At 40.5% G+C, this 13754-nt stretch overlaps 1 protein-coding gene across 1 annotated transcript in view; it reads right to left on the bottom strand.

Annotated features, from left to right (window-relative positions):
* Positions 1-2070: 2070 nt before the first annotated feature.
* The window catches only part of rmnd1 (required for meiotic nuclear division 1 homolog), a 24256-nt gene continuing 12572 nt past the window's right edge, over positions 2071-13754 (bottom strand). The window contains exons 6-11 of the mRNA XM_062040766.1: positions 12367-12473; positions 9325-9389; positions 9174-9250; positions 5783-5903; positions 5584-5700; positions 2071-2593 (exon numbers count right to left, since the gene is read on the bottom strand). Coding sequence (XP_061896750.1) covers positions 2564-2593; positions 5584-5700; positions 5783-5903; positions 9174-9250; positions 9325-9389; positions 12367-12473 — 517 coding nt within the window. The 3' untranslated portion in view covers positions 2071-2563. The remainder of the gene's footprint in view (positions 2594-5583; positions 5701-5782; positions 5904-9173; positions 9251-9324; positions 9390-12366; positions 12474-13754) is intronic.

The raw sequence follows: 13754 nt of genomic DNA, 5'->3' as shown, positions 1-13754 counted from the left end.
ATTAACGCCGGATCAAACTCGTTTCGCAAAATATTTAGCATATGTCTAGAACTTCCGCCGGGTCGAATTCGTTACGTCACGAGTGACGCTTTACCTGTCCTCATTTTCAAAATGGAGGAAGCTGCTTTCAGTAGTTTGCAATCGCACAAAGGAAAAAAGATAAAGAGCTATTCAGTAGGATTTAAGGTCCAAGCTATTGAATACCGTTACGGTATGCTAAAAAGAACAGTAAGCAGCTATGTTTTGTTAATATACCGTATCTGCGTGTGTCAAATACGGTATGAGTCATTAAATGACTCCCGCCTCCTGGTGGTAGAGGGTGCTAGTGATCCTTCTTGCGACTTCCGGTACTGCAGAAGAAGTGACTACACGCAGCAACAGATCGTCTCTTTTTTTTCCTCTCGCCTGAACTTTTAACATGGAGGATTACATACCGGTATCGAAAATAAAACAGTTTTCTAAACTGGACTTTCAATCGAAGCAGGAGGTAATAATTAAAGGAATATCTCCATCGAGACAGAGAGACTTTTAAAACTGAAGAAAGAAAATAAGGAAGACTTCTATAAACAAGTTATCGATGCTTTTGGTCAGAAGGAGCTGCAAATGGACTCCATTTATAAGTACAGGTAAGACCATAATAACGTTTTTTTTTATTAAATGTGCTTTTCATGATGGTATGCTTACATCACACTCAAAGCGCACGCCTAAATTTACCGCATTCCTTTTGGTAAACGGCGGAGTGAGAAGAGGTTTTAAAATAATTAGCGCATGCACGGCCATCCCGCAGGCTTCCGGTAAACGCCGGAGTGACAGGAGGTTTTAAATTAATTAGCGCCCCTGCGGCTATTCAAGGAAATACGGTATATATACCGTTTCGATCTTTTTTCATATATATATATATATATATATATATATATATATATATATATATATATATATATATATATATATATATATATATATATATATATATACACCGTAATTTCCGGACTATAAGCCGCTACTTTTCCCCTCGTTCTGGTCCCTGCGGCTTATACAAGGGTGCGGCTTATTTACGGCCTGTTCTTCTCCGACACTGACGAAGAGGATTTCGGTGGTTTTAGTACGCAGGAGGAAGACGATGACACAATGATTAAAGACTGACTTTTCATATACCGGTAGGCTGGTTATTTTGATAACGTACAGGCGAGCACTTTGTATTACTTTGCACCGTTGCATTATTTGTACTCTGCACGAATGCTGTTCGCCATGTCAAAGATGTGAAAGTTTGATTGAATGATTGAAAGATTTATTGTTAATAAATGGGACGCTTTGCGTTCCCAAACAGTCATCTCTGTCCCGACAATCCCCTCCGTGGTAGTAGGAACCCCTATATACCACGGTAATTACACATCAAAACCCTGCGGCTTATAGTCGGGTGCGGCTTATATATGGAGCAATCTGTATTTCCCCCTAAATTTAGCTGGTGCGGCTTATAGTCAGGTGCGGCTTATAGTCCGGAAATTACGGTATGTCTTGTGTTTATTTACTGTTTTAGTCATTTCCAGCTGAATATCAGGTCCCACCCGCCTCTCACAGCATCTTCCCTAACTGAATCGCTTCCACTGCCCACTAGTCCTTCACTCTCACTTTCCTCATCCACGAATCTGTCATCCTCGCTCAAATTAACGGGGAAATCGTCGCTTTCTCGGTCCGAATCGCTCTCGCTGCTGGTGGCCATGATTGTAAACAATGTGCAGATGTGAGGAGCTCCACAACCTGTGACGTCACGCTACTTCCGGTACAGGCAAGGCATTTTTTTTTATCAGCGACCAAAAGTTGCGAACTTTATCGTCGATGTTCTCTACTAAATCCTTTCAGCAAAAATATGGCAATATCGCGAAATGATCAAGTATGACACATAGAATGGACCTGCTATCCCCGTTTAAATAAGAAAATCACATTTCAGTAGGCCTTTAATACTATTTTGGATTGCCTATTTAAAATGAAGCGCTTCACATACTTTTGTTGAAATGTTTGTGGGTACAAACAATCATTTGATAGGTTTCACAATATGTGACATGTTCGCAATACAACACTTTCATTCCATTTATTGACCATTTCTTCTTATTCGTATGGGCCTGCTGCCCACGACATTGCACATTGTAAACATGCAGCAACAATATGAGCATGATTATTGATTATTAATATTACACGCAGCACAATCTATGACTCAAAATAGCTTAAAACAACTTTTACATTTTTGTTAGCACTTTCTGTTCGGATCGGCTACATTTTTTGACATATTTTTCCCCCCCAAAAAATGCTGATGTCAAATGTTGTGGCCTTAACAGAAGACATAAAAAAGTGCAGTCATCAGCGGTTGTGTTGTTTCATGTGGTACTGTAGGATTGTTGTCCATTAAAATGTAAAAAAAAAAGTTTTACGACTGGCTGATCGGCGATCAAAAAAAGTCCAGAGACGACAAGAATTGTTTTTGGAAAGTCTGCTCGTGAGCCGGTCTACCTCACAACTGCTGGTCCCTGAATGCAGCACGACACTGTGGACGACGTCTTTGGAGGGTTCAGATCATTTTGACCAGTTCGAACAAAACCTGCAAAAAAAACAATAGCAACAATTTCAGCGGTACAGTCAGCTTTTTCTTTTGCACCCATAATCATTACTACATTTTCATGACATACACTACCGTTCAAAAGTTTGGGGTCACCCAAAGAATTTTGTGGAATAGCCTTCATTTCTAACAACAAGAATAGACTGTCGAGTTTCAGATGAAAGTTCTCTTTTTCTGGCCATTTTGAGCGTTTAATTGACCCCACAAATGTGATGCTCCAGAAACTCAATCTGCTCAAAGGAAGGTCAGTTTTGTAGCTTCTGTAACGAGCTAAAGTGTTTTCAGATGTGTGAACATGATTGCACAAGGGTTTTCTAATCATCAATTAGCCTTCTGAGCCAATGAGCAAACACATTGTACCATTAGAACACTGGAGTGATAGTTGCTGGAAATGGGCCTCTACACACCTATGTAGATATTGCACCAAAAACCAGACATTCGCAGCTAGAATAGTCATTTACCACATTAGCAATGTATAGAGTGTACTTCTTTAAAGTTAAAACTAGTTTAAAGTTATCTTCATTGAAAAGTACAGTGCTTTTCCTTCAAAAATAAGGACATTTCAATGTGACCCCAAACTTTTGAACGGTAGTGCATATTCAAATATATATGTATATTAAATAGACATAATATACAGTACGTTTTCTTTATTTTCATGACTATTTACATTGTAGATTGTCACATCAAAACTATGAATGAACACATGTGGAGTTATGTACTTAACAAAAAAAAAAGGTGAAATAACTTAAAACCCGTTTTATATTCTCGTTTCTTCAAAATAGCCACCCTTTGCACACTCTTGGCATTCTCTCCATGAGCTTCAAGCACACCTGTAAAGTGACTACCTCTTGAAGCTCATGGAGAGAATGCCAAGAGTGTGCAAAGCAGTAATCAGAGCAAAGGGTGGCTATTTTGAAGAAACTCGAATATAAAACATGCTTTCGGTTATTTCACCTTTTTTTTGTTAAGATGTAACAATCTAAAATTAAAATAATCATGAAAATCAAGAAAACGCATTGAATTGTGTGTCCAAACTTTTGGCCTGTACTGTATATAAATATAATATTAAATCATACATAAATATATATACACATATACATACACACACACACAATATATTTATACATTTAAAAGGTAGTCGTTAGGGATGAGTACCAATTTTTGGGTACTTTTGTGTGTGTTAGTAAATATACATTGTTAAAAATAAAGTGTTATTTTGAATGTAACATTTTTAAAAATGATTTGAATATTATAACTGTGATGTCCAGTTGTTATATCGTGTTTCCTTACTACATTCCGAGTCTTATTTGCGATGCCATTGCACTTCTAGACGTCACATGGCAGCACTTTATAGGCAATCTATGGTATGTTGGCGAACTTGGAAGTAGCTTTTTCCAAGGAATACTGAATGTGTTATGTTGCGCCAGGGCCGGCCCGTGGCATAGGCCGTATAGGCAAATGCTAAGGGCGCCGTCCATCAGGGGGCGCCACGCCAGTGCCACAAATGTTGGAGAAAAAAAAAAAAAGAAAAAAAAAAGTTGGTACTATTATTTCTAAATACAAAAAATAATCCCACGTTAATTAAAATGCAAAGTAAAGCCTATTTAATAGAAATATTATTTGTCACAACATTACGCCCCCCCCTCCCCCCGCACGGTGCGCCCCCTCCCTTCCCGTATCATGACTCTTTTTGGACGTTACCACATCAAAAAAATCAACACAAGATGTTAAACGGCCAAAACTGTCAGGAAGAAAAAAGAGAAAAGAAGAGGAGAAACGAGAAAAAGACAGAGGTAGCAGGTAGGTAACGTTAGCCTACATGAAATTATTTGTCTGTTACAGAATGTGATAGTAACCTGGCTTTTTAGCATTAAGCTAATGTTACATGATTCGGCAATTGCTAATCAATAAATAGCTAGTTCTGTTTTAACATCGGGTTAATATTGTGGAGGGGGCTAAATTGTTATGGAAAATAATAATGTAACGTTAGGTAAGTACAGTACTCCCACCTTACATTCCTCAGGGACATTTGTATTAGATCTTTTAAGCAGGTGTTTTTTGTTGACATTGTTATTGCCTTCTGGTTAGCTAATGTTTGCCCTGCAGGTAATAGTCACTTTTCCACCCCTTTATATATTAGGTATAGTTGTAAGCCTAGTTGTTAAAGTGCACATCACTAATGTTAATTAAGCAATATCACATGAGAGGGAATGCTGTTTTTTTTATTTGAGCACTGCTGTGATTCGGTTAAAGATAATCATAACATAACATTCTCATATAATATGTTAATTTGCTTTCTTTAAGTAAAAAAAAAAGGTCAAAGACAAAGCTATTCGGTTTCTTGTGAGTATATACACTTCACTGCCGATGTGGGGGGGGGGGGCGCCACCTAAAATCTTGCCTAGGGCGCCAGATTGGTTAGGGCCAGGCCTGTGTTGCGCCCTACAAAGTGTTTGTATTGTAAGTACTGTACTTATTATACAGACATTCATCTTGGTTGTAGTTTTCATTACTAAATTTGCAGGGGGTTGAAATCGCTAATGCTAATAGTAGCCGGTCTACAGTGAAACCAATGTAAGTTAGCGTCAAGCTAGCCCATTTTGGAAGAGCCTTGCTTTACGTTGTGGCATTTTCTACGAAATATGGCACCGTTTGATTCTCTCGTGAATTGAAACCTTTACTGAGTGTTGTTAAAAGGAAAGGCCATGTAACACAGTGGTAAAAATGCCCCTGTGACCATTAAATTCTAAGTTCATGATTATTTGCAAAAAAAAAATGAAGATTCTCAGTGAGGACATGAAATATCTTGTCTTTGCAGTCTATTCAATCGAATATAAGTTGAAAATAATTTGTTGTATTGTCTTTTTATTTACCATTTACACAACGTGCCAACTTCATTGGTGTTGTAAGATGGGGACACATGTACATATACTGTTCTCCTATGATGTTCTCATGTGATGAGGAGTGCTCACTTCAATGGTGATGAGGATGACGATCATCCACTCCAGCCTCAGGCTGTGCTTGTTGCTCAAGTGGCTTCTCATCAGGTCCGTCAGCTGATCGCAGTTCTCCAGCTTCTCGTTCACGACCTGCAGAGTCACAAGAGCACAACTTTACGGCGGCTGTCATTGTTGTTGTTGTGGTCGGGTGTGTGCGGCGCGCTTGCAGTACGTTGACCCTGCGGTTGATGCTGAGGAACTGGCAGGTCTTGTCGTAGAGTTTCTCCAGGTGCTCCCGGTCCCAGTAGAAGTCGGGCGTGAGGAGGAGGTCGGATCTCAGGTTTATACAGTGTCTGTGACAGGACAGTGTTGTAGGTGACGCAGTGTACTGTATTTTCCGGAGTATAAGTCGCACCGGTCGAAAATGCATAATAAAGAAGGAAAAAAACATATATAAGTCGCACTGGAGTATAAGTCGCATTTTTGGGGGAAATGTATTTGATAGAAGCCAACAGCAAGAATAGACATTTGAAAGGCAATTTCAAGTAAATAAAGAATAGTGAACAACAGGCTGAATAAGTGTACGTTATATGAGGCATAAATAACCAACTGAGAACGTGCCTGGTATGTTAAAGGCCTACTGAAAGCCACTACTAGCGACCACACAGTCTGATAGTTTATATATCAATGATGAAATCTTAACATTGTAACACATGCCAATACGGCCGGGTTAACTTATAAAGTGACATTTTAAAATTCCCGGGAAATATCCGGCTGAAACATCGCGGTATGATGACGTATGCGCGTGACGAAGTCCGAGTAACGGAAGTTATGGTACCCCGTAGAATCCTATACAAAAAGCTCTGTTTTCATTTCATAATTCCGCAGTATTCTGGACATCTTTTGCAATTTTTTTAATGAACAATGAAGGCTGCAAAGAAGACAGTTGTAGGTGGGATCGGTGTATTAGCAGCGGACTACAGCAACACAACCAGGAGGACTTTGTTGGAGCGCTAGCCGCGCTAGCCGGCGACTTCACCTTGACTTCCTACGTCTCCGGGCCGCCAAACGCATCGGGTGAAGTCCTTCGTCCTTCTGCCGATCGCTGGAACGCAGGTGAGCACGGGTGTTGATGAGCAGATGAGGGCTGGCTGGCGTAGGTGGAGAGCTAATGTTTTTAGCATAGCTCTGTGCAGTCCGGTTGCTAAGTTAGCTTCAATGGCTTCGTTAGCACAGCATTGTTAACCTTCGCCAGCCTGGAAAGCATTAACCGTGTATTTACATGTCCACGGTTTAATAGTATTGTTGATTTTCTATCTATACTTCCAGTCAGGGGTTTATTTTTTTTGTTTCTATATGCAGTTAAAGCACGATGCTATCACGTTAGCTCGTAGCTAAAGCATTTCGCCGATGTATTGTCGTGGAGATAAAAGGCACTGAATGTCCATTTCGCGTTCTCGACTCTCATTTTCAAGAGGATATAGTATCCCAGGTGGTTTAAAATACAAATCTGTGATCCACAATAGAAAAAGGAGAGAGTGTGGAATCCAATGAGCCAGCTTGTACCTAAGTTACGGTCAGAGCGAAAAAAGATACGTCCATCACTGTCTCTCAAGTCCTTCACTGTAACGTTCCTCATCTACGAATCTTTCATCCTCGCTCAAATTAATGGGGTAATCATCACTTTCTCGGTCCGAATCTCTCTCGCTCCATTGTAAACAACGGGGAATTGTGAGGAATACTAGCTCCTGTGACGTCACGCTACTTCCGCTACAGGCAAGGCTTTTTTTTATCAGCGAGCAAAAGTTGCGAACTTTATCGTCGATTTTCTCTACTAAATCCTTTCAGCAAAAATATGGCAATATCGCGAAATGATCAAGTATGACACTTAGAATAGATCTGCTATCCCCGTTTAAATACAAAAATGTCATTTCAGTAGGCCTTTAAAGGCCTACTGAAATGATTTTTTTTTATTTGCCATATTTTTGCTGAAAGGATTTAGTAGAGAACGACGACGATAAAGATCGCAACTTTTGGTATCTGATAAAAAAAGCTTTGCCTATACCGGAAGTAGCGTGACGTAGTCAGTTGAACATATACGCAAAGTTCCCTATTGTTTACAATGATGGCCGCATGAAGTGAGAGAGATTCGGACCGAGAAAGCGACGATTTCCCCATTAATTTGAGCGAGGATGAAAGATTTGTGGATGAGGAAAGTGCAAGTGAAGGACTAGTGGGGAGTGGAAGCGATTCAGATAGGGAAGATGCTGTGAGAGCCGGGGGTGACCTGATATTCAGCTGGGAATGACTACAACAGTAAATAAACACAAGACATATATATACTCTATTAGCCACAACACAACCAGGCTTATATTTAATATGCCACAAATTAATCCCGCATAAAAACACCTAGGTGTTTGTTATGCTAGCTCCTAGCTACTAGCTCGAGCTAGTTATAGCTCGAGCGGGTTATATGGACGGGATCCCGTATATATAACCAGCCAATACAATTCAAACACCTGCACAACACACACACTCACTCAGCCCAAAGGACCGTTCACCTAACCCAAGGTTCATAAAGCTTATATATTTAACCAAAGTTACGTACGTGACACGCACGTACGGGCAAGCGATCAAATGTTTGGAAGCGCGCGGGTTAAGCCTGGGTTACACAACCAGGCTTATATTTAATATGCCACAAATGAATCCCCCATAACAAACACCTAGGTGTTTGTTATGCTAGCTCCTAGCTCCTAGCTACTAGCTCGAGCTAGTTATAGCAAGCGATCAAATGTTTGGAAGCGTACTCACGGTATCGCGTCTGCGTCTGTGTATCAAAGTCAAAGTCCTCCTGGTAAGAGTCTCTGTTGTCCGAGTTCTTCGATCTTGACTGCATCTTTCGGGAATGTAAACAATGAAACACCGACTGTGTTGTGTTGCTGACTTCCCTCGCAAAATACTCCGCTTCGCACCGACAACTTTCTTCTTTGCTTGCTCAGCTTCTTTCTCCATAATGCAATGAACAGATTCACCAACACAGATGTCCAGAATACTGTGGAATTATGAAATGAAAACAGAGCTATTTTGTATTGGCTTCAATGGGGGAGCCATACCTCTGTTAAACTGGCTACGTCACGCGCATACGTCATCCTCCAAAGGCGTTTTCAACCGGAAGTTCTCCGGGAAATTTAAAATGTCACTTTATAAGTTAACCCGGCCGTATTGGCATGCGTTGCAATGTTAAGATTTCATCATTGATGTATAAACTATCAGACTGCGTGGTCGCTAGTAGTGGCTTTCAGTAGGCCTTTAACGTAACATATTATGGTAAGAGTCATAACATATAGAACATGCTATACGTTTACCAAATGCAGATTTGGGTGGAAAAAGAAAGAAAATGTAATATGTGTCATGTGTAAACGACATAAAGTTCCTCCGTGATTTTTACTTTGTAAAGCTAGACGTGTTATCCTTACTTCCTGAGAGTTGAAAGGGAGATACTTTGTAAATTCTTTCTCCGTCCTCGCGCTACAACAAGTAGCCAATTAGCTGTCAATGATTCAATCAATAGCCAATCACCTGTAAGTGGATTAGAGGACGGACTTAGTGCTAAGTGTGTGTACCTCAGGGTGAACAGCTCGCCTATCTTCTGCATGACTTCTGCGGAGGACAACTTTATACTCTGGCCTGACTTCAGCATCTGAGGAGGAGGAGGAGGGAAATGCAATTATGACTTGACACGTGGTGTTCCAGTACGTGCTGGAGAATGTGTACCTCAGGAATAGATTGAATTGACTCTACAAAGTTATCTAGTGACACCTCCCATATGGCCAGCTTCACTGTAGGACACAAAGTGGACAAAGTGTCAGAGGACACCACACAACAGTTGCAATAACATGCATGGCAACACTCAACAAACACTATTACATTTTAAAAAAACGCTTGTCAAAGATCTTCTATATGACAGGAGCACTCGTCTGTTTCTTAAGAACCTACGGCAAAAAAGGCTTGTCAAAGATCTTCTGTGTAACAGGAGCGCTCTGCTGGTTTTAAGGGCACACTACAAATACAGTAGTCAAAGATCCTCTGACAGGAAGGCTTTGCTGTTTTTAACGAACAAATACAAAAAACACAAGTCAAATATCCTCTATCTGACAAAAGTGTGCTGCTGTTTTAGAAGACATACTGGAAATACACTAGTCAAAGATCCTCTGACAGGAGAGATCTGCTGTTTTAGGGAACTAATACAAAAACACAAGTCAAAGATCCTCTGTCTGACAGGAGTTCCCTAATGTTTTTAGAGAGCTAGTACAAAAACACAAGTCAAAGATCCTCTGTCTGACAGGAGTTTCCAAATTTTTGTAGAGAGCTAGGAGAAAAACACTAGTCAAAGATCCTATGAAAGGAGAGATCTGCTGTTTTAGGGAACTAATACATAAACACAAGTCAAAGATCCTCTGTCTGACAGGAGTTCTCTAATGTTTTTAGAGAGCGAGTACAAAAACACGAGTCAAAGATCCTCTGACAGGAGAGATCTGCTGTTTTAGGGGACTAATACAAAAACACAAGTCAAAGATCCTCTGTCTGACAGGAGATCCCTAATGTTTTTAGAGAGCTAATACAAAAACACGAGTCAAAGATCCTCTGTCTGACAGGAGTTCCCTAATGTTTTTAGAGAGCTAGTACAAAAACACGAGTCAAAGATCCTCTGTCTGACAGGAGTTTCCAAATTTTTGTAGAGAGCTAGTAGAAAAACACTAGTCAAAGATCCTCTGACAGGAGAGATCTGCTGTTTTAGGGAACTAATACAATAACACTTGTCAAAGATCCTCTGTCTGACAGGAGTCCTCTGTTTTTAGAGAGCTGGTACAAAAACACGAGTCAAAGATCCTCTGACAGGAGAGATCTGCTGTTTTAGGGGACTAATACAAAAACACAAGTCAAAGATCCTCTGTCTGACAGGAGTTCCCTAATGTTTTTAGAGAGCTAGTACAAAGACACTAGTCAAAGATCCTGACAGGAGAGATCTGCTGTTTTTAGGGGACTAATACAAAAACACTTGTCAAAGATCCTCTGTCTGACAGGAGTTCCCTAATGTTTTCAGAGAGCTAGTACAAAAACACTAGTCAAAGATCCTGACAGGAGAGATCTGCTGTTTTAGGGGACTAATACAAAAACACAAGTCAAAGATCCTCTGTCTGACAGGAGTTCCCTAATGTTTTTAGAGAGCTAGTACAAAGACACTAGTCAAAGATCCTGACAGGAGAGATCTGCTGTTTTTAGGGGACTAATACAAAAACACTTGTCAAAGATCCTCTGTCTGACAGGAGTTCCCTAATGTTTTCAGAGAGCTAGTACAAAAACACTAGTCAAAGATCCTCAAACAGTAGTGATTTGCGGTTTCTAATGCCAGACTTCAAAAACACTAGTCAAAGATCCTGTATATAACAGTGTCACTCTGCTGTTTTGAGAACATACTGCAAATTCACTAGTCAAAGATCCTCTGACAGGAGAGATCTGCTGTTTTAGGGAACTAATACAAAACACTTGTCAAAGATCCTCTGACAGTAGTTCTCTGTTTTTAGAGAGCTAGTACAAAAACACAAGTCAAAGATTCTCTGTCTGACAGGAGTTCTCTAATGTTTTTAGAGAGGTAGCACAAAAACACTAGTCAAAGATCCTCCAACAGTAGTGCTTTCCTGTTTCTAATGCCAGACTTCAAAAACACAAGTCAAAGATCCTCTGTCTGACAGAAGTTCTCTAATGTTTTTAGAGAGCTAGCACAAAAACACTAGTCAAAGATCCTCCAACAGTAGTGCTTTGCTGTTTCTAATGCCAGACTTCAAAAACACAAGTCAAAGATCCTCTGTCTGACAGGAGTTCTCTAATGTTTTTAGAGAGGTAGCACAAAAACACTAGTCAAAGATCCTCCAACAGTAGTGCTTTCCTGTTTCTAATGCCAGACTTCAAAAACACAAGTCAAAGATCCTCTGTCTGACAGAAGTTCTCTAATGTTTTTAGAGAGCTAGCACAAAAACACTAGTCAAAGATCCTCCAACAGTAGTGCTTTGCTGTTTCTAATGCCAGACTTCAAAAACACAAGTCAAAGATCCTCTGTCTGACAGGAGTTCTCTAATGTTTTTAGAGAGCTAGCACAAAAACACTAGTCAAAGATCCTCCAACAGTAGTGCTTTGCTGTTTCTAATGCCAGACTTCAAAAACACAAGTCAAAGATCCTGTTTACGACAGGGATGCTCTGCTGTTTATTTAGGAACGACAGTAATACAAAAGCATGAGTCAAAGATCCTCTACACAACAGTAGCGCTCTGTTGTTTTTAAAGACCTACTGCTACAGTAAAAAATGTAAATGCTAGTCAAAGATCGTCTATGTATGACAGGAGTGCTCTGCTGTAAAAAAAATTCCACATTTTGAAGGGCAATGGAGGGTGGGTGTGATGTAAGGGGGGCCAGGTGAGCACACCTGCAGTGCAGACGTAACTAATGAAGTGGCCATGTTGCTTCTCACCTGACAAGTACACCTTCAGTGCAGACGTACCTAATGAAGTGGCCACGTTGCTTCTCACCTGACAAGTACACCTGCGGTGCAGACGTACCTAATGAAGTGGCCACGTTGCTTCTCACCTTACAAGCACACCTGCGGTGCAGACGTACCTAATGAAGTGGCCACGTTGCTTCTCACCTTACAAATACACATGCGGTGCAGATGTACCTAATGAAGCGGCCACGTTGCTTCTCACCTTACAAATACACCTGCGGTGCAGACGTACCTAATGAAGTGGCCACGTTGCTTCTCACCTGACAAGTACAAAGCGTTGGAAAATGCAAACTTCTCCAAGACGACTTGCTGGGCGTCCAGGTTGTCGCTCAAAATGAAGCTGCCTCTCTCCAACTTGCTGTTTCCTCTGCAGTTAAAACATGCATTTATACAATATGTATACATCTATATAGTTAGTATTCATGGGTGTATACACTACGTACCAATAGTATTGTGGGAAGCAGATCAGAATCATATCCATATTTAAGTGTTACTTCTTTCTAAACTCCTATAGTCATATAAAGAATAGCTAGTATTCTTCCTTCTTTTGAGTCTCAAAGTAAGGTGTCGGCCTTCTAGATTGGAATGTGTCCGAGTAGAGATAACTCGGAGTAGTCTAAACAAAGGGAGTGGGGGCGAGGGACAGAGGGAAGATCACGGGACTTCCGGGGGTTTTGGGGGGAGACCGAGCTAGACCGGGCGAGGGAACGCTTGTGTACTGGATTGGTCTCACGTTTGTCCTCTAAGCTTGGAAAATAAACCACAAAATACCAACTACTGCCTGTTGATTGAATATAAACATCAGCTTATTGCCATAATAAGAATCTGGGAGAGACTAGCAATTTGAATTCCCCATTGGAGGAATGCTGGTCTACGCAACAATATACATTTATATAGTTAGTATTCATGGGTGTATACACTATGTACCAATAGTATACATTTATATAGTATACATGGGTGTATACACTATGTACCAATAGTATACATGTATATAGTATACATGGGTGTATACACCATGTACCAATAATATACACACCCCGTTTCCATGAGTTGGGAAATGGTGTTAGATGTAAATATAAACGGAATACAATGATTTGCAAATCCTTTTCAAGCCATATTCAGTTGAATGCACTACAAAGACAACATATTTCATGTTCAAACTCATAAACTTTATGGGTTTTTTTGCAAATAATAATTAACTTAGAATTTCATGGCTGCAACACGTGCCAAAGTAGTTGGGAAAGGGCATGTTCACCACTGTGTTACATGGCCTTTCCTTTTAACAACACCCAGTAAAGGTTTGGGAACTGAGGAGACACATTTTTGAAGTGGAATTCTTTCCCATTCTTGCTTGATGTACAGCTTAAGTTGTTCAACAGTCCGGGGGTCTCCCTTGTGCTATTTTAGGCTTCACACATTTTCAATGGGAGACAGGTCTGGACTACAGGCAGGCCAGTCTAGTACCCGCACTCTTTTACTATGAAGCCACGTTGATGTAACACGTGGCTTGGCATTGTCTTGCTGAAATAAGCAGGGGCGTCCATGGTAACGTTGCTTGGATGGCAACATATGTTGCTCCAAAAGCTGTATGTACCTTTCAGCATTAATGGCGCCTTCACAAATGTGTAAGTTACCCATGTCTTGGGCA

This window comes from Entelurus aequoreus, linkage group LG03 (genome assembly GCF_033978785.1).
Source record: "Entelurus aequoreus isolate RoL-2023_Sb linkage group LG03, RoL_Eaeq_v1.1, whole genome shotgun sequence".
In the NCBI taxonomy this organism is placed as follows: Eukaryota; Metazoa; Chordata; class Actinopteri; order Syngnathiformes; family Syngnathidae; genus Entelurus; species Entelurus aequoreus.
Note: the sequence above shows the minus strand (reverse complement) of the source record. Positions and strands in the feature narration are given on the sequence as shown.